Source organism: Delphinus delphis, chromosome 1 (genome assembly GCF_949987515.2).
Source record: "Delphinus delphis chromosome 1, mDelDel1.2, whole genome shotgun sequence".
Classification (NCBI taxonomy): domain Eukaryota; kingdom Metazoa; phylum Chordata; class Mammalia; order Artiodactyla; family Delphinidae; genus Delphinus; species Delphinus delphis.
In genome coordinates this window covers 55,748,460-55,768,058 of record NC_082683.1, presented here as the reverse complement: position 1 = coordinate 55,768,058, position 19,599 = coordinate 55,748,460, and the positions used below count along the sequence as shown (strand labels likewise).

Sequence of the window (19,599 nt, the reverse complement as noted above, 5' to 3'; positions counted from 1 at the left end):
GAGCTTCTAAACGGTTGAGTTAGATATAAACCCAGATTTGTCTAACTCAATTTATTGTCAAGGCATTTAGCAAATGAGACTTAGACAAGTTAAATACCATATACCATGCAGCACAACCATGCCATCGAGGGCAATGTGAAAAGCTCCGCCAGACTGTGAGCCTTTAGGAACTTTCTTAGGTGGGCTTAACACTCTGTATGGACTCACTTCATCTTGGGTAAAGGATTATGCTTCAGCAACCGGTTAAGTGTGCACAAAATTAATCTGCTGACCATTACCTGGTTTAGTATGCCAGTCCCAACCCCCTGAAACATCTGGCTGAATGTTCACAGCAGGTGTACTAGAAGCTGCAAATGAGAAGAAAAAGAATCAGGACAACATAGCTCAGAATCCACTTTTCTGTTATACACTACTAAACGTAAGGTAGATAGCTAGTGGGAAGCAGCCGCGTAGCACAGGGAGATCAGCTTGGTGCTTTGTGACCGCCTGGAGGGGTGGGATAGGGAGGGTGGGAGGGAGGGAGACGCAAGAGGGAAGAGATATGGGAACATGTGTATATGTATGGCTGACTCGCTTTGTTATGGAACAGAAACTAACACACCATTGTAAAGCAATTATACTCCAATAAAGATGTAAAAAAAAAAGAATCCACTTTTCTGAATTCACACAGGAAAATGCTCTCCCTCTCATGAGGCCTCATGACCTGTCCAGGTCCCAGGTGATTCAATTCCCCCTCTGAGCGCTCCCCACATTCTGCAACATTGTTATTTCGTGCTTTCATCTATGGTTGCTTACATGAGCACCGGTAGAAGCCATAAACTGTCTCTGTTCCTTCTTTGGCTCACTTTTATTTTACCTCATAACTACACTTTGAATTATAATGGTGCATATGTCTGTCTCCAATAAACTGTGAGTTTCTGTGAACTGTGTAACTGTGAAAATTATATTATTCATCTTTGTGTGTCCCATCTCTACACTTAACACAAAGTCGGCTGGCAATTAAAAATAGTGAAATGAAACTTAAACTCAGTTTGCCTTGAATTGGCATTAACAAGTGTACGAGAGGCACGGGCAACTTAGAACTGAAATTTTGTTTTCTCCTCCGCTGTGACATGAATGGAGAATGATGAGTCAATCAGAACATGTACTGGGGACTGACTAGACACCACCCACCATGCTGGTGTCAGGTACGTACATACTGTCACTCAAAAAAAAACTCACTGCAGCTTCAAAATAGATCATTCTGACCCTTCTCGAAGTTCCAAGTGTAGAATTTAAAAGAAATGTTCAGCTAAAGAGAATGGGATATATTAGAGGAGTACACACTGGTAGAGTAAGTTTTTTTCTACATCTATAAAATTCAAATAAGAAATAGGATGCCGTAAGACAGAATTTCTTTCTAAGACTCTTCTAGGTTCTGTTCATTAAATCAGTGAGTACAACACAAATACTAAAATAACTTTGCAAGTAGGATTTAAGATACAACACACACTCCCCCACTGCCACCAAAAGGATCATCAAAGGACCAAGATTAGCTTTACCAAGCCTTACATTTACCTGTTTTGTTTGCTTAGTACGAACCAAGACATTGTGTACCTTCCCATCATTGAGTTAAACAGAACATGCCATTATCAAAAATAACAGTTCTTCCCTTTTAGCTCTCCCCTTCCCTTTTTCCATACTAATCCATGAAAACTGAGGTGGAAACTAGACAATTTTACTAACATTTGCTCTTTGATTTCCTGTAAACTCTGACCTTAGTCTTACATCTAACTAGGATGCAGAACTAGGAATTAGTACTTCAACCTTATTACTAATCAAACCCTCAAATCCTTACCACCTACCACACATAAGGCACCACACTAGAGAATAGGGAGCTTAAGGACACAGTACCTCTCCTTAAGAAACTTAAAATCTGTTGGAGAGAAAGGAATAAACAAATGAACCAGTAATTACCCAATATTTTAAACTTCTATTTTGCCTTTTATTATGGTTACTTGTTTAGTTTTTCTTCTCAAATTGTGCCCCAAATGATTATTCTCTTCAGAGTAGATATTCAATAAATATTTGTAAAACTCAAAGGCAATATTTCGTGATTCTCAGAAGAGATTGACGGTGCCTTGTAGAAATCCAAGGTGGGCAATCTGACCTCCCAATATGACACCTGAGTCTCACCTGTATATGAAGAGGATGTGACTGACCCACTAACAGTGGAGTAATTCCCTTCTCATCAAGGATAGTGGAAAATTCTTTCACTCACCAGCATGGCACAGATCAAAATAAGAAGTGTAGCCACAAAACGAAGGAGTGCTAACTGTCTGAAACTGAGCTATAAACGTCTTCCAACATGCTCACAAGACAGAACTGAGTCCACTACTGCCATGCCAAAGTATGAACATCCATACCCATGGGACATAAAAGGTAGTACTCATATGAAAACAGTAAATTCAAAGTATTAAAGTCAGGAAAATATATAACCTTACTAACATTATCATTATGCATCGAAGAGACTTAGATAGGAAAATGTTACAATTCATTTTATATTTATATATTATATGGAAAGACAGATAGATAAAACCTACCGTGTGCCAATAGCTCTTCTAGGCACTACAGAAACATTCATAAACAAAACGAACAAAAACCCCTGCCTTTGTGAGCTCATGTTCTAGTGGGGAGAGAAAGACAACAAAAATAAACAACACATGAGTAAATTATTGAGTATATTAAAGTTGGCAAGTACAATGGAAAGGAAAATGCAGAGAAGCAGGAGGATGGGTTTTAATGTGAAATGGGGCAGTCAGAGTAAACCCCATCGAGAAGCTGACAGCTGAGTAAAGACCAAAGAGGTGAAGGAATTAGCTATGCCGATGTCTTGGGAAGAGGGGACACCAGTGCAACAACAGAGAGGCCAGTGTGGCTGGAATGGAGTGAGCAAGAGGGACAGAATGGGGAAGGAGGTCACAGCCCTGGGTGCTGGAGCACAAAGGGCCTACATAGGCCATTTCAAGGACTTTGGCTTCCATGCTGATTGAGGCACGGAGATTTTGAGCAATGGCGTAAACTACACTTCAAACAAGTGAACAAAAACAACAGCTTTAACCTAGCTGCCTGCGTCTTGCCTCTCAGGGTAGCCAACTTCCAGTCAGGAGATTCTTTTAAGCGGGCACTACTCGAAGGTCAGAGGTGAATTTCTTGTATGTTGTCCTGTGGACCCGCTTCAAATAGTTTGAGATTTAAGACCAACAGGAAATCACCCATAAAGGTTGTTCTTGGACTGCTTTCTCCTTTTCGGTCGTTACAGTTTGACCAGTGCTGCACAACTCATCTTCCTTTTGCATTTGCATGGCTTCCATGAAGTCAAGCTGATGACTGGACCGCATTCTCCAAGGGGACTCAGGGTGCCTTCAACAACAAATACATCGTCCTCTAGGTTGAGGCCAATGATGTTCAATATCCTTCAACATCAGGAATGAGCTTCAGTTTTCCAGCTCAAAGTCATCTGTCCTTCACTGAAGAGCTTTGGTTTTAATCAGTGTTACCTAAGCGATACCTTTTCGCTCTTACAAATGGATGTGATTACGATTCTTTCTACACAACCTAAGTCTCTAACACAGAAATATAATGTGGGCCATGTATAATTTAAAACTTTTCTAGTAGTGACATTAAGAAAGGTAAAAAGACACTAGTAAAATTAATTTTAACAAAATATTTTATTTAACCCAATATATTCAAAAAATTATATCAAGTGACCAATATAAAAATATTAATAAGATATTCTACTTTTTTTTGTACTGAGTTTTGAAATCTTGTATGCACTTTACACTTAAGAGTGCATTTCAAATCAGACTGGCCACATCTCCAGTGCTCAAAAGCCACGTGTGGTTAGTGGCTTCATATTAGAGCTAGTCTAATATACCAGAATATTGTATTCTAAACTGTTCTGTGGAATACTAATTTTGTGAAATGCCCATCGTATCACCTTTTATTAACCTAGCACTCATTTTTTCACATTTCAAAGACTTCAACTAGTATGCACCTTCCAATCAACTAAAAGTGGCAGTGTTTTTTCTTCTTTCTTAATAGTACATAAAACAAAGAAATGTGCTACAATTAATGATGTCCTATAATTCTGTGCATGTAGCTCTAACGTAAAAAAAAAAAAAAATTCCAAATTAAATTTTAGGAAAGCTGAGTAAAACAAAGTTAAGTAGACTTCTTTACTGTAAAATATCTCAGAGCTTTTAATATGTTAATGTGAACAGTTAATTTTCAAAAGAGAGATGCATTATGTAGCTTTCCAAAAAAACAAAAACCAGAAAAACCCCACCTACAGGGTGCTTTTATATCTGAGCACCTCCTGCTATCTGTGGAAAACCATGCTCCACTGAACACAATATAAAATACTTCCTTACCATGCACTGTAGGTGAAGGGCTTCTTGTAGGCTGAAGAAAGGGGTCACTGGAAGCACTGGCTGTATTCAGAAAAGAACCCAGCAAATCCTGACCTGATGGTTTAGCAGGTGCTCCAAATGGGTCAAAGGTGGCACCTAGAAAACAACAGGAGAAAGGTATTTCTCTGTCCTATGAGTTCACCCATTCAACAACTACTGAAGAGCTGTCACTCTTACAAGGCTGTAGGGCAAATACTTGAAAAATCAGGATGATGCCTGCCTCACAGGCTGTTCTACAGACCCATCCTATCCTTATAACTTCCTCCAGGGTTAACAATGGATCCCAAGGATTTCTGACCACACATGAATAATCCCTTCTTTGTGGACAAAGGAGAACTCTGGATTTACCTGTTGGATGAACCATAAACACTATAAGCAAGGGCCCCTTGGGCCTTTGGGCGTCTTAATAACATAAAATAAGTCAGCCAAGCTTACAGACTAATAGATGAGTGGTGAAACAATGCCTGGACCATAGGAGATACCCAATGAATGCACTGTGCTCATATTCAGTGAATTCGTGGACCAAAACCAGGCGGGGGGCCCTGCTATTAAGGTGAACAATAGAAAACCTCATTGACCAGGTTTTGTTTAGTTTTGTTTGTGCTCTTAGTGGTCTCTGGCTCACTGAAAGTTAAAAAGGGAAGAAACTGAGCATGACAAAAACTGAACTCTTATCATACCTTGTCCTGTGAAGCTAAAATATTTCTGAAACATTGCCTGTCAACAACTTGCCAGAAACTAGATGCAGATGTAGTGAAATGAGAAAAAGTTTGTGAATGAACCAAGGATACTACAACAAAGTGGCAGCTGAGGTTTCTAGCAAAAATGCAATAATATTGATACTGTATCATTTCTTCAGGGTTTACCGTTGTCTTTCATAAAGAATACCTCAGCTGATCCTTAATATCTCCCTGTCAGATAGAAGCGATATTATCTTCATTCCAGACAACAAAACTGAGGTTCAGAGAGCCAAGTTTCTTGCCCAATGTCAAGCAAATGATAAGGCTGGACTCGTGTTCAAGTTTTCTGACTCCAAATTCCAGGAATTTCCCAAAGGCATCTCACATTCCTCACAGGTGTGAAGTGAATGTGATGAAAACCACGCAGAGTGGCACGTATATAACTGGGCTTTAATTTCTCATTATTGGTCAAGGGACAAAATTCCCTTTAGCTCCCTGTAGTAAGATGTCACTTCCTAATTTGTAAGTATCAAGCTAATGGGCTCTTTCTGGAGTGAGAGTGACCTATTCTAGGAATAGACAACTAGAATCAAACAAGTTAATGAATAAATTCCACTCTCAAAACCCAGGTAGGATATATGATTTAATATGTGTTCAGCTATGACTTCACTGGCATAATGCTCTCCTAATATCTGCTAGGCAGCAGATGAGCCTTGTGTAGCAGCAATGAATCAATGATATGTCAGGCACTCTGTTACATGATGTATATCCCTTACCTCATTTAAGACTTACAAAACTTTATCCCTTCTATAAAATGAGAATACTGAGATTTATAGAGTAACTGTAAGAGGACATTGGGTTAATTCTTCTACACCTAAGTTTGAAGTCAACCAGTAGAGGATGCTAAAATCTTTTCACTATTACTTGGTATACTTTTAATATCAACTTATGTTAAATTAGCAACATTCTCTAATAACTAAAAGTGAACTTCCCAACACAAGACAAGAGCTAAAATTTAGTCTTTACAACAATGCTGATAGGTAAGTATTTCCCCATTTTACAGCTAAGAAGATTAAGGTTTTTTAATAAGCCTACACAAATAGGTAAGTGTCAGTCCTGACATTCAAATCCAAGCCTTTAACTCTGGACTCAGTGTTCTTTCTACTTCCTCTTGGAGGACAGAATACCTGAGTTCCAGATCTGGATTGGCACTAATCAGCTGTGTATCCTTTGACAAGTCAATTAATACAGCTGGCCTCAATTTCATTGTCTATAACCTGAGGCACAGATTCACCTAATGTCTGAAAGGTCCCCTCTAGATCTGACTCTGGAACATAACTACCTGCCTGGGACTATGATGAATTAAATCAGTGAAAGTCACATAAGGTACACGGTCTTAAAAACACGACCATTGAGTACTATGCTATCTTGGATCCCGGGGACTTCTTTTCCTGACAGAGCTTTTGTTCACTGTGGTGAGTAAGAACTGCTGAAGGGTAGAGGAAATGGCCTGGGATTCAGGGCACCTGGCTCCACACTGTGGCTCCATCAATAACTAATGTAGGAACGTGAGCCTCAGCATCTACAGTCCATGATTCTGAAACTCACTCATGTAAAGAATGGCTCCAGTTGAACCACCATAAATCAAGACCAGCCCAAAGCCTTCTGAGAAGTGAAGGATGATCCTGGGAAAGAAAGTTCCTAAAGGTTACCACATGCCTGGAGAGTGGAGACACTCCTCTTTACTCTTCCTAATGTGATGTCCTCTTGGTTCATGGGGGATGATAACAAGGGCGGCTAGGTCTTTAGAAGCTATAATGGACCTCTGCTTACCCAACTCTACTGTCTTGCAAATGTTAAAGAACGGTGGATGACCAGTCACAGAAAGGGTTGAGTCTGTGGCAATGAGCAGAGTGAAGCTGACTGAGCCTCATGGGGCTCAGACTCTGTATCTGGCACCAACTGCTCTGCTCCGCCAGCTGTGCTGCTGGCAGCAGTCCCTTAAATATATCTTGAAGTAAGCAAGTACTTCTCTGCACAGCCAAAGTGTATTCAGAAAACTACAATTCCAGGAAGGCATTACAGGAAAACTGAGGGAAAGCTCTGGAGTCAAATGGCCTGGTTTTGGACCCTAGGACTAGCTGTATAAAAGTATGCTACTAATTTGACCCTAAGCCTCTATTTCCTCAACTATAAAATGGAGATAATAGCACCTATTTACTGTGTTTTTATAAAGATTGAATTTATGGCTAGTGTCAAACTCCATGTTTGGCAAATAGTAAGTAGCCCACAAATAGTACCTGTTATTATTAACAACAATTCATCAATTTACATCTCCGAGCAGAAATAACTAAAGCAGCTCAGGGACTAAAGCCCTGAAAAAAAAGTTAAAGTAAGGGTGACAAGTTCAAATATTCATTCTTAGACTGTCCTACCAAAATGGACACTATTTCTATTTCCTCTTGTGGTCCCCACTGAGATGAAGATACAGACCTTTTGGGGACTACTAGGGAGATCAGAGAAGTCTAGATTATTAGGAAAGTTCGATTCCACCTGCTTGGCCCAAAAGTTATAATTCAACACTGAGAGGTACAGCGCAACATGAAAAAAAAATTACCTTCTCCTACTCTCAGTGTTGGAGACGCAGAGGTGGAGGCGGTGGACCGGCGCGGTGTTGACTGGGTAGACGTAGGTCCACTCGGATGAAACACGTCGTCCACCCCTGACTGTCCAGCCCGGGCAGGGCCGGCTGCACCTCCACCCCCAAACAGGTCACTCAGAAGTTCGGAATTGGTGGGAGGAGCCGCCGGTGAAGAGAAGTTCTTACTCACTGCAGACCCTTCTAGACCCAGAAGGTCCACGTCCTCAGTGGGTGGAGGGGCAGCTGGCTCCTGCTGCTTTTTGCTGGGCTTCCTGGCTCCATGAGGTTTGTCGCCATTGGCATTGCCATGTGGACTGGAAAGGGTCAGAAGTTCATCATCCGACTGCTCACTTTCCTGATTCACTAGGGCAGCGTGGTCCTCCTCACAGAATGATTTCTCCGATTTCTGATCTAAGGAAGGCCATTGTGCCAGGAAACAGTTAGTTACCAGCCACGGCATTATTGCTTTTTGTTAGAGTCTATGTACATAACTTCAGAAAGAGAGAAAGAGAAGCCTGAAAAACACACAATGCTTTTAGACCCTTACCAATGGAAAACCTGGATGTATTTCACATTACATTCAATGACTACTTGTTGAGCATCTGAGAGGCAGTATAGCATAGGAGTGAAGAGCAAGAACTCTAGAATCAGCCTGAGTTTGAATCTCATCTCTGCTACTTACTGGCTCTGTGACACTGAGAAAGTGACTTTACTTCTCTGTGCCTTGGGTTTTCTCCTCAGCAAAATGGGAGTAATAAATAGAACCTAGCTCACATTGACTATTGTGAAAATTACATGAGATGATATATGGAAAGTGCTCAGATCAATAGAAAGTAGTACTTAAGTGGTTTTTATTATTTTTTAAATTTACTACTATCATCATCATCTTCTTCTTTTTCCCAGCACTATGCTCGGTGCTTTGAAAAAAACATTATATCCTAGTCCTCTGCTGCCTCCTCTCACTTTTTCTTCTCCATGTGGCCTGCAGCCAAAAGCAAGGTCTTTCTCCCACAGTCTGGAGCAGAAGCGAAGCCCACACCTAATAAGTGAATAGAGGGAACGGCTCTGCTTAGGATGGTCCTTACACCAACCTAGGAGGAGATCCTTTCTGCATAAAATGGGGCCTCTTCTGGGGAAGGAATGGAGAGGCTGGTGAGTGACTTTCCAGGCCCTCCTTGAAACAGAGCCCTCTTTCTAACTCTGTTACTTACTGTCAGATGGACCCACGTTCCAAATCAAGTACAGATCCACATCCCTCATCCCCAATTCTGAAATGCAAAAAGCTGTGAAAAAGGAAAGGTTTCCCTAAACTGGTGGAAAAATCTGACTGGGACTGACATGAAAGTTAGTTATAGTCTTCATTGATTTCACTCAGGATTATGAGTTATGTTTCACTACAGACATTTTCACATGTTTGATAACACATTGTCTGAGATGCCACTGGGGGTTCTAAGTAATCTGCAGTTTATGTACCGTATCATCTTTCTAACTTGCAAAAAATTCTGCATTCCTAAACCCATCTGGCTCTGCTGGGTTCAGATAAAAGATTGTGCATATGTGCTTAACCTATTTTATAGCCTGATAAGAATGATTTCTAAATTACTTACTAAAATAGCAGTGGAGAGTAAAAGTAAAGTTTTCTTAAAAGCCTTTATGTGAGGAAGAAAGATATAGGTGAAACTAAGAGGGGGTTGGGAAATCTACCTGCTATCTAGATTTCACTGGGGTTTTCCAATTTTTAAAATGTTATTGGTCCCATTTCTCAGTAGAAAATTCTGAAAGCAAGACTTTGATTCAAAGGAATGCTATGAACAATTTTTTTATCAAACATGGAAAACTCTGTGTAGGCAATGGGAATCCTGTCTTATGTTTACATGGCAAAGGAAGGTCAATCAAGAGGATTGTAAGTACACTATCACCAAAGCCAGTTTCCTACCCTTTTCTTAAGAAAGTCCTTACCATGGAATTCTACATCGAACTTTGCAGTTAACCTCAGCAAACTCTAAAACAAGGATGGCGAATGGGTATCGATCAGAATGCCAAGGCTAGTCTACTAACGGTAGCAGTCTGAAGTGTCACATCGGGAAGGATTCTAAACACATCTCCAGGTTTGGCAAAAAAGGATATTGTGATCGAGCCCAATTTCTGCCAAGGTTGTTAAAGCAAGTAGCGGAGATATGTAGGCAAAGTTTTGCCTTCCCTGTCCCAGGGGAAGCTCACCTCTGCCCTGCTGGTGGTTAGAGCCCTGGGCGGGGTGAGTGGAGTAGTGTGCCAGATTCTATATTTTTAAGGGCAGGAGATAGAGTCCTTTGTTAATTTCTTTGTGTGTCAGCAGTGTAAAGGGAGATCCTAGAAAATATCATGATTATTCATAAATCCAGGAAAGATGTGATCCAAAACACTGCATAGACAGAAAAGATGAAGTTCAGCTTAACATGGCCTTTGGCATCAATCTAAGAGCATCCATGGAGTTCAAAGCAGGGAAGCTCCTGATTTGGAAAAGGAATGAGCAGGAAGAATGTGAAACAAAGAAGACCCTAGATGGATGACTTCTAAATGCTGCTTTACTTTAGGCTGCTTCGAGGACGCATCCTCTTTATATATACAAGAACCACATAACTTAACCATGTAACTTGGAAGAAATGCTTAGAAGTACCTTGCCAACAGAGAGTGGAAAAGAAGCCGCCTTGCCCAAAATGTCTGGGGTTGTCTGGAGGGATGTCTATTGGAGCCTGTCCTATAAGACAAAAGACATCAAGGAAGCACAGGAAATAAATCAATGTGAGAAATCACACAGAGGCTTCGTCCTGAAAACAAAACCACCAGGTGACTCATACCTCCTAAGACCAGAGTATCTTGATGCTCCTGGTGAGAAGAGAAGAGGATGCTAGGGTTGACATCTTTTGTGCAGTAATGTTCCCATGGGGGGGTTAAGTCTATCACTTTGTCATGGGGCTGTAGTTCCACATCCAGAGTCACCTGAAATAGCTGAGGATATTTTTCTGGTACATCACATGCATCCAACTCAGGCCTAAATAGGGATTTCAAAGAATAAGATCAGTGAAAAACAATGGAACCAGTATGATGTTCGGCACAGAAACCATTGTAGATTGATTCTTAGTTTCACTCTGAGACGCATTTCTAGGGAAAAATCAACCATTAACCAGATGAGAGACTTTACTTTTCTGAGTCTCAGTTTCCTTATCTAGAGAAAAGAGGAAAATAATGCCTACCCATAGAATTTAAATACTACTGCACGTGAAAGCATTCTAGATAGCAGGGTGGATATATCCAGACAGTAAGCACTGGCAGGACCACATCAGTTGTTAAAATAGTGAAATAAGCCCAGAGTTACCACCTTGAGCTCTTGAATGTCTACTCCTAAGCTGACCCCAGCAACTCCCACCTATCACCCCACCTTCAGCCACTCCCTTGCGTTCTCTAGGCCACACTTTAACAATAGCAACTAAGGGTGCTATAATATTTGGTGCAGGGGGTCCCCCAGGACCCTGCTTCAGTGCTCTGGCCTGGCATCCATTCTGACTGGTCATTGCTCATATCATACTGCTGATTCCACTGCCTTCCATGTTGCAAAACACAAAGGGATACACAGACGCAAAGGATCACGGTATTGAAACTCTGTTCCCTCTTTGTTCACTCTTGTTCCCTCAGATGGTATTTTAGACCTTGCAATTTGAAGTCTGATCCACTTGTGTTTAGGACAAATCACACCCAACTGAAAGTTATAAAATGCAACCAGCCTCTGTATGTTGCTAAGCCACACGCTACAGCCCTGAAGCACAGGATTTGGGGGGAAGCTGCAGCATGGCACTAAGGAGCCTTTAGCACTTGACTCCTAGCATTTCACAGCTGCTTGGATTGAAAAGGGATTTTGGCCCAAGTAGCACTCACTTGGTGAACTTTAAAACTGTTGTGTCCAGTGGAATGAATCCAGTATGAAACTGAAGCTGGAATATCTGAGTGTTGGTCACCTAAAAATACAAGAGAAGCACATTACAATCAACCACTGAAAAGGGAATCAGATCCAAAGATTATGTTTGGGGGAGTCATACACCATCAACTGTTTCTATAGCGTCTTTGTTTTCTATGAATATTAAACAACCTCCTCATTTGGAGCTGACCCAGGTTCATTTCTAGCCTCCCCTCTCCACGAACTCTGCCTTGGCAAGCCATTCCTTTATCTGCTAATGCCCTATGTTCTTACACCTTGCAATACTTTGACTCATCCCATTCCTTCTGTCTAGGATGCCCCTGCTCCAACCTCATGAACTCATCCTTCAAGGACCACCTTGAAAGGTCACATCCTCTGTAGCCTTTCTGAACCACCACTGGATAAAACAAACTGCTCCCATTATGACATTTCATCCTACCTCTACAATGGTAGTGGATATTTGTACATGTGTGAATTTCACCTGAGCTCCTTAAAGGCAGAGATACAGTTTTACTCTTGTCAATCCTAAACCCCTAGGCAATGACTGGCACAGAGTATGTACTTAGCAAATATTTAATGAATTAAAATACAATTACTTGCTATGAACATTAGGGTGCATATACCTTTTCAAATTAGTGTTTTCATTTTCTTCAGATAGATACCCAGGAGTGAAATTGCAGGATCATGTGGTAGTTCTACTTTTAATTTGGGCAAGGGGGCGGGGGGACTCCATACTGTTTTCCATATTGGTGTAGCAATTTACATCCCCCCCAACAGTGTACTAGGGTGCCCTTTCCTCCACACCTTTGCCATAATAACACTTGTTATTCCTTGTCTTTTTGATAATAGCCATTCTGATGGGTGTGAGGTGATAACTCACTGTGGTTTTGATTTGCATTTCCCTGATGATTAGTGATGTTGAGCATCTTTGCATGTGTCTGTTGGCCATCTGTATGTCTTCTTTGGGAAAAAAGGCCTATTTAGGTCTTCTGCCCATTTTTAAATTGTGTTTTTTGTTTGTTTGTTTGTTTTTTAACATTGAGTTCATAGCAGCATTATTCACAACAGCCAAGATATGGAAGCAACCTAAGGGCTCACTGACAGATGAATGGATAAAGAAGATGTAATATATGGTTATTACTCAGCCATAAAAAAGAACGAAATCTTGCCACTTGCAACACAATGCATAGACCTGGAGGGTGTTATACCTAGTGAAGTAAGTCAGACAGAGGTAAATACTGTATGCTTTACTTATATGTGGACTCTGAAAACAAAACAAATGAACAAACATAACAAAACAGAAACAGACTCACAGACACATGGAACGAACTAGTGGTTGTCACAGGGGAGAAGGGTGAAATAGGTGAAGGGGATTAAGAGGCACAAATTACCAGTTATAAAATAAATAAGTCACCTGCCCATTTTTAACTGGGTTGTCTGTTTTTTTGATATTAAGCTCCATGAGCTGTTTGTATATTTTGGAGATTTATCCTTTGTCCATTGCTTCATTTGCAAATATTTTCTCCCACTCTGAGGTTGTCTTTTCATCTTGTTTATGGTTTCCTTTGCTGTGCAAAAGCTTTTAAATTTCATTAGGTCCCATTTGTTTATTTTTGGTTTTATTTTCATTACCCTAGGATGCTGGTCAAAAAAGATCTTGCTGTGGTTTACGACAAAGAGCGTTTTTCCTACATTTTCCTCTAAGAGTTTTATAGCGTCCAGTCTTACATTTAGGTCTTTAATCCATTTGGAGTTTATTTTTGTGTATGCTGTTAGGGAGTGTTCTAATTTGATTCTTTTACATGTAGCTGTCCAGTTTTCCCAGCACCACTTATTGAAGAGGTTGTCTTTTCTCCATTGTATATTCTGGCCTCCTTTGTCATAAATTAGGTGACTATATGTCCGTGGGTTTATCCCTGGGCTTTCTATCCTGTACCACTGATCTATATTTCTGGTTTTGAACCTATTTGTAGGGCAGGAATAGAGACGTAGATGTAGAGAACCGACATGTGGACATGGGCGGGGGAAGAGGAGGGTGAGATGAATTGAGAGACTGGGTTTAACAAACCACTACATGTGTAAAATAGACAGCTAGTGGGAACCTGCTGTATAGCACAGGGAGATCAGCTCGGTGCTCTGTGACAACCTAGATGGGTGGGATGGTGGGGGGTGGGAGGGAGGTCCAAGAGGGAGGGGATATATGTATACATACAGCTGATTCACTTCATTGTACAGCAGAAACTAACACAACACTGTAAAGCAATTATACTCCAATAAAAAATAAATAAATAAGTCACAAGGATGTAATGTATAGTACAGGGAATATAGTCAATATTTTATAATAACTCTGTATGGTGTGTAATCTATAAAAATAATGAATCACTATGTTGTACACTTGAAACTAATGTAACATTTTAAGTCAACTGTACTTCAATAAATAAAATTTTTTTAAATGCAATTACCTGTAGCGTTATTTGTGATATCCAAATGGTGGCAATAACGTAAATGTTCATCAAATGATGAAGAGATTAATAAAAGCTATATAACCGTACAATGGAATGTTATCTGGGTATATAAAGAAGTACTGATATAGGCTACAACATGGATGAACCTTGAAAACATTGGGCTAAGTGAAAGAAGCCAGTCACAAAAGACCGCACATTGTATGATTCCATTTACATGAAATGTCCAACGTAGGCAAATCCATAGAAACAGAAAGTAGATTCCTGGTTGCCTAGGGAATGGAGGAGGAGGAATGGACAGTGGCTGCTAAGAGGTGTAGAGTTTCTTTCGTGGGTGTTGAAAATGTTTGGGAATTAGCGGTGCTGCACAACTCTTTGAAAATATTAAAAATAACTGTACACTTCAAAAGGGTGAATTTTATGTTATGTAAATTCTATCTCAATTTAAAAATTGAAAAAGTATGATTACTTAATCCCACATCCTCAATAGAAATATCTCCTCTCACCCCGATCCAAATAGGGCACTATAAAAAAGGCACAAGTTTCTAAAGGGCAAGGTTTGCTCTTTAGTCCTTGGGCTTCCATCTTCTGGCAAAACCATCTGGGGATCTTCCCAGACTGGGGCAGGAACCGGTGTCCCCTGCATCGGCAGGCGGACTCTCAACCACTGCGTCACCAGGGAAGCCCTGCAGTTTTCTTTTTTTTATTGAAGTATAGTTGCTTTACAATGTTGTGTCAGTTTCTGCTGCACAGCAAAGTGATTCAGTTATACATATTTATACATTCTTTTTTAATATTCTTTTCCATTATGGTTTATCACAGGATACTGAACATAGTTCCCTGTGCTATACAGTAGGACTTTGTTGTTTATCCATTCTATAATAGAATAGTTTGCTTCTGCTAATCCCAAACTCCCAATCCATCCCTCCCCCACCTCCCTCCCCCTTGGCAACCACAAGTCTATTTGCTATGTCTGTGAGTCTATTTCTGTCTCTTAGATAAGTTCATTTGTGTCATATTTTAGACTCCATATAAAAGTAATATCATATGGTATTTGTCTTTCTCTTCCTGGCTTACTTCATTTAGTATGATCATCTCTAAGTTCATCCATGTTGCTGCAAATGGCATTATTTCATTCTTTTTTATGGCTGAGTAGTATTCCATTATATATATATATAATCGAATTTTTATATATATATTTATATATACATATATACACCACATTTTCTTTTTCTTTTTCTTTTTTCTCTCTGAATTGGGTCTTCGTTGCTGTGCGTGGGCTTTCTCTAGTTGTGGCAAGAGTGGGGGCTACTCTTCGTTGTGGTGCGTGGGCTTCTCATTTGCGGTGGCTTCTCTTGTTGCGGAGCACAGGCTCTAGGCGCGCGGGCTTCAGTAGCTATGGCACGCGGGCTCAGTAGTTGCAGCATGTGGGCCCTAAAGTGCAGACTCAGTAGTTGTGGTGCACAGGCTTAGTTGCTCCGCAGCATGTGGGATCTTCCCACACCAGGGATCGAGCCCGTGTCCCCTGCATTGGCAGGGGGAGTCTTAACCACTGTGCCACCAGGGAAGTCCCTCTACCACATTTTCTTTATCCATTCATCTGCTGATGGACATTTAGGTTGTTTCCAAAGGTAATCTTTAAATGTTTTTTCTGATTCTAAAACCAGAAGTCACTCAAGCCCAAAGTGATGTACACTCCTATTAAAGGATCAGCTGAGCTTATATCATAATTCTTTCTGAAACCATACCTTAGCCTGTAGCCGGCTTCCAATGGTGGACCTCAAGTGATACATGGAAACAACCACATCTCCTTGCACAGTGATGCTCAAGGGAATGAAGATTTTTCCATCTTGGACACGGTACTCTCTTTAAACAGAGACAAAAGCATACACTGAGAGAGAGTCTAATCTGAAACAATAACACAGGTATACAGGCAGTCTTCTGTGGCTCTGGCCAAGGCACCTGTTGGCCCAGGCCTGAACCCAGGAACCATTTCTTATCTTAAGCAAAGTCAGGAGCACAGCAAGTGCCAACTGGATGCAAACTGGTTCTGCCACAGGATGCCACTGGTCTTATGCCAGATCCTCTCTCTCGAACCCATCTTGATTTCTAGATAAATCAATTGCCCATTAGCAGAAAACGTTTTCCCCAAATACATGTAGCCCTGATGTATTTACCTTGCCCTAACTGTAAATTTATGATAAAAACAGAGAGAGAACAAAGAAGTCTAACTGAGATCAATATAGAAACAGCAGTGAGATGCTCTGTGAGTATCTCATATACCAATTTTGAAATGTAATCTATTTCCAATCAATTTCATTTTCTGTTATCATCTAGTCCCTTCTTCCATATCTCCCACCACCTCCCACTGGTACTTGCTCTTTATTACAGATTCTATAACTTTTTAATTACATGACCATCTACCTAGATGCTCACCTAGAAACCTCATTCGTTCCTGATTCTTCCATTATCGTCACCAATTCTTATCAAGGTCATCTCCTTCTTAAATGTCCAGGTCTTCTGCCCTACACCACTGTCTGAACCCTTATTATAGCTCATGTTAGTCCCTTAGTTTGTATCACCATTTGAAGGGGGGCTACGGCATCCCTTGATTTAATTGTGCTTTTCTATGATTACCACCTATATTGAACACTTTTTAAAATATCAGGCATTTCATAATGTAGTCCTCAAAGGAAGAATAGGATCCAACTTACACAGGAATGGAGCAGTTCACAAGAAGAAATGAAGAAAAGTATCATGACTTACTTCATTCGTTCAAAATCTGCACAAGTTGTATATATTTTGGTTTCTCCAATCAGTACATCACAGTAAGGGCGACATCCATTTCTCTGTTTGTTGAAAAAAGGAACTGGACTGACAGTGATCGACTTAATAGTGAGAGGCTTGAAGTGAGGGCGGTAGGGTTTGTCCGCTAGGAGGTCACACATGTAGCCCAGGTACCTAAAACACAAGACAGACATTCTGTTGGTGCGACCACAGCAGAAGAAATAAGCAGTCGGTTTGCTAGAACGTTTGCTCTCATAAATTATTAACCTACAATAAAAATTTGCTGTGTTAATTCTTTAAACATTAACTGGCAAAAGAGAATGCTGCCATAATTTAGGAAAGCTTTTATCTAGTGACACTGCTGTACTTCCCCCTGAAGAGCTGACAAAGGGGTATTTATTAAATGAAAAAGCTTATGGGCATTTTACACTAGCTCAATATTTGATCTAGCAGATTAAATTTATCAGTTAAGGGCTAGCTTTAGAAAAAATATCAGAATTTATCATCCGACGCAGTTTTAACCCAAGAGGAAGTAAGGAGATGCAGTTTAAATAAGAGAAAGAAGAAACTGTGCCCAAAGAGAGAAGACAATACATCGATTATATAAAAAGGTTTTTCCCCTTTTTTGGGGACATGATACAAATTAGACCATGTCTGCGCCAACCCTGCATCTAGCTGACTTTACCTCCTGTGGGATGGCGAAAGTCCGATTCCTGGTCGCTTTGCGTAGAGTAATCGAACAGCTGGGCCAGGAGTAGAGTAGAGATTACAGAAAATGAACATAGCACCAACCAGAATTGATGATGCTGCCCGTCCATCCTATCAAAGAAAACGTATAAACTTGTCATAAACATGGATCGGTCAGGCACTCAACACTGAGAGTGGCTGGTACTTGCAATTAAAAGAAAGAGGTGAAGGGTGGGGAGTCTGGGCGTGGCGTGTGGAGGACAGAAATCTTAACTACATGTGCCTGTCAGTTCAAAACTGTTCACCTGAAAACCCAAATCTATCCCAGCTATTTAAATCACAAAGCAGCAAGGGAAGACGGATTCTTAGGATACAACTGACTCTCTGCTAACCTAAGAAACCCAGCAATATAAATTAGATTTGTACATATTTACTGAAAAATAATCTAGTTTTCAAAGTAACTTTGGACTTGTAGGATCAGAATAGTTGAGGTCTCTCAGTTTAGGGTGAAGGTAAAGAGTTCTCAGGTTAGGCAAATACTGCTTTTTGGAATATGCGATGTGTGTATTTTACCCAAAGTTATGTTCCTAGATGGATATAAAATAAAGAAGCTTCACCTGATTCAACCGCACTCAGTAAAGGAATGCAAGCGATGACATTCCTGACAGATGGTGAGCAGCTTCTTCTAGAAAACTTTAAGTGACAAGGAGCATCCTGCTTCTGGACGGACTTCACAAAGTTCTTCCTTATACTTGAACGTGCTGAGTTGCAGTCTATTCCACTCAACGATCCTCATTCTTCCTTCTCTCTGGACAAAGTGTAAACCTACTCCTTTCTCCCTGGGACAACCCTTCACATATCTGAAATACTGTCCCTTTCCATCAACTTTTCTATTTTCCAGGTTGAAAACATACCCAATCTGTGATAATTTTATGTCACAACTTGATTGGACTAAGAGATGCCCGAAGAGCTGGTAGAACATTATTTCTGGGTGTGTCTGCGAGGGCGTTTCTGGAAGAGATCAGCATTTGAATCAGTAGACTGAGCGGAGATTCACCCTCACCAAAGTGGGCTGGCATCATCCAACCTGCTGAGGGTCCAAATAGAACAAAAAGGCAAAGGAAGGGAGAATTCTCTTTGTCTTCTTGAGCTGGGACCCCCATCTTCTCCCTGTTCTTGGACATCGGAGCTCTTGGCTTTCAGACCTACACCAGCGGCTCCCTTGGTTCTCAGGACTTCAAACATGGACTAAATGTTACCACTGGCTTTCCTGGTTCTCCATCTTGCAGGAGGCAGATTGTGGGACTTCTAGGCCTCCAGAATCACTTGAGCCAATTCCTATAATAAACCTCCTCTTACATATGTATCTCTACACATATCCTGTCAGTTCTGTTTCTCTGGAGAACGCTACTACACAATCCCTTCAATTCTTCCTCATTTGATGTTCCATTTTAAGAGACATCATCATTCAGTGGACTTCCTCTTAACAGACTCCAGTTTTAAAACAACAGCCTTAAATGTGCTGCCCAGATGTGAAATGCAAGATATAAGATGTGCTCTGACCAAACTAGAGAGGAAATATCATCTTCCTTAGTGTGGTAAGAACCCTCTGCTTTTATTAACATAACCCCAGGCTAAACTAGTTTAAATGTAAGCTAAATCACACCATGAGCTCTTATCGATCTTTCTATTCACTAAAACTGTTAGTTCTTTTTCAAATGATGTGTTAATGGACAAACACACTTAATCTTTTAGAACCAGAATTCAGGACTTTACATTTACCCTGTGTTTAATTTCACACTGGTAGTTTCTATGAAATGACCCATCTGAGAAAACTGAGAAGCTTGCCTCCACATTTTCAAAGCTGTAATAAAAGGGCAACCAAATGCAACCTTTTCCTGGGAGGATGCTGATCCATTAGTCACCTATCTTTGGAAGC

At 40.6% G+C, this 19,599-nt stretch overlaps 1 protein-coding gene across 1 annotated transcript in view; it reads right to left on the bottom strand.

The window, feature by feature from the left end:
• Positions 1 to 19,599, bottom strand: part of DNAJC6 (DnaJ heat shock protein family (Hsp40) member C6) — a 154,782-nt gene that overhangs the window by 15,624 nt on the left and 119,559 nt on the right. The window contains exons 6-14 of the mRNA XM_060005772.1: positions 17,659 to 17,792; positions 16,953 to 17,147; positions 15,935 to 16,052; positions 11,685 to 11,764; positions 10,610 to 10,803; positions 10,429 to 10,509; positions 7,749 to 8,183; positions 4,413 to 4,547; positions 279 to 347 (exon numbers count right to left, since the gene is read on the bottom strand). Coding sequence (XP_059861755.1) covers positions 279 to 347; positions 4,413 to 4,547; positions 7,749 to 8,183; positions 10,429 to 10,509; positions 10,610 to 10,803; positions 11,685 to 11,764; positions 15,935 to 16,052; positions 16,953 to 17,147; positions 17,659 to 17,792 — 1,441 coding nt within the window. The remainder of the gene's footprint in view (positions 1 to 278; positions 348 to 4,412; positions 4,548 to 7,748; positions 8,184 to 10,428; positions 10,510 to 10,609; positions 10,804 to 11,684; positions 11,765 to 15,934; positions 16,053 to 16,952; positions 17,148 to 17,658; positions 17,793 to 19,599) is intronic.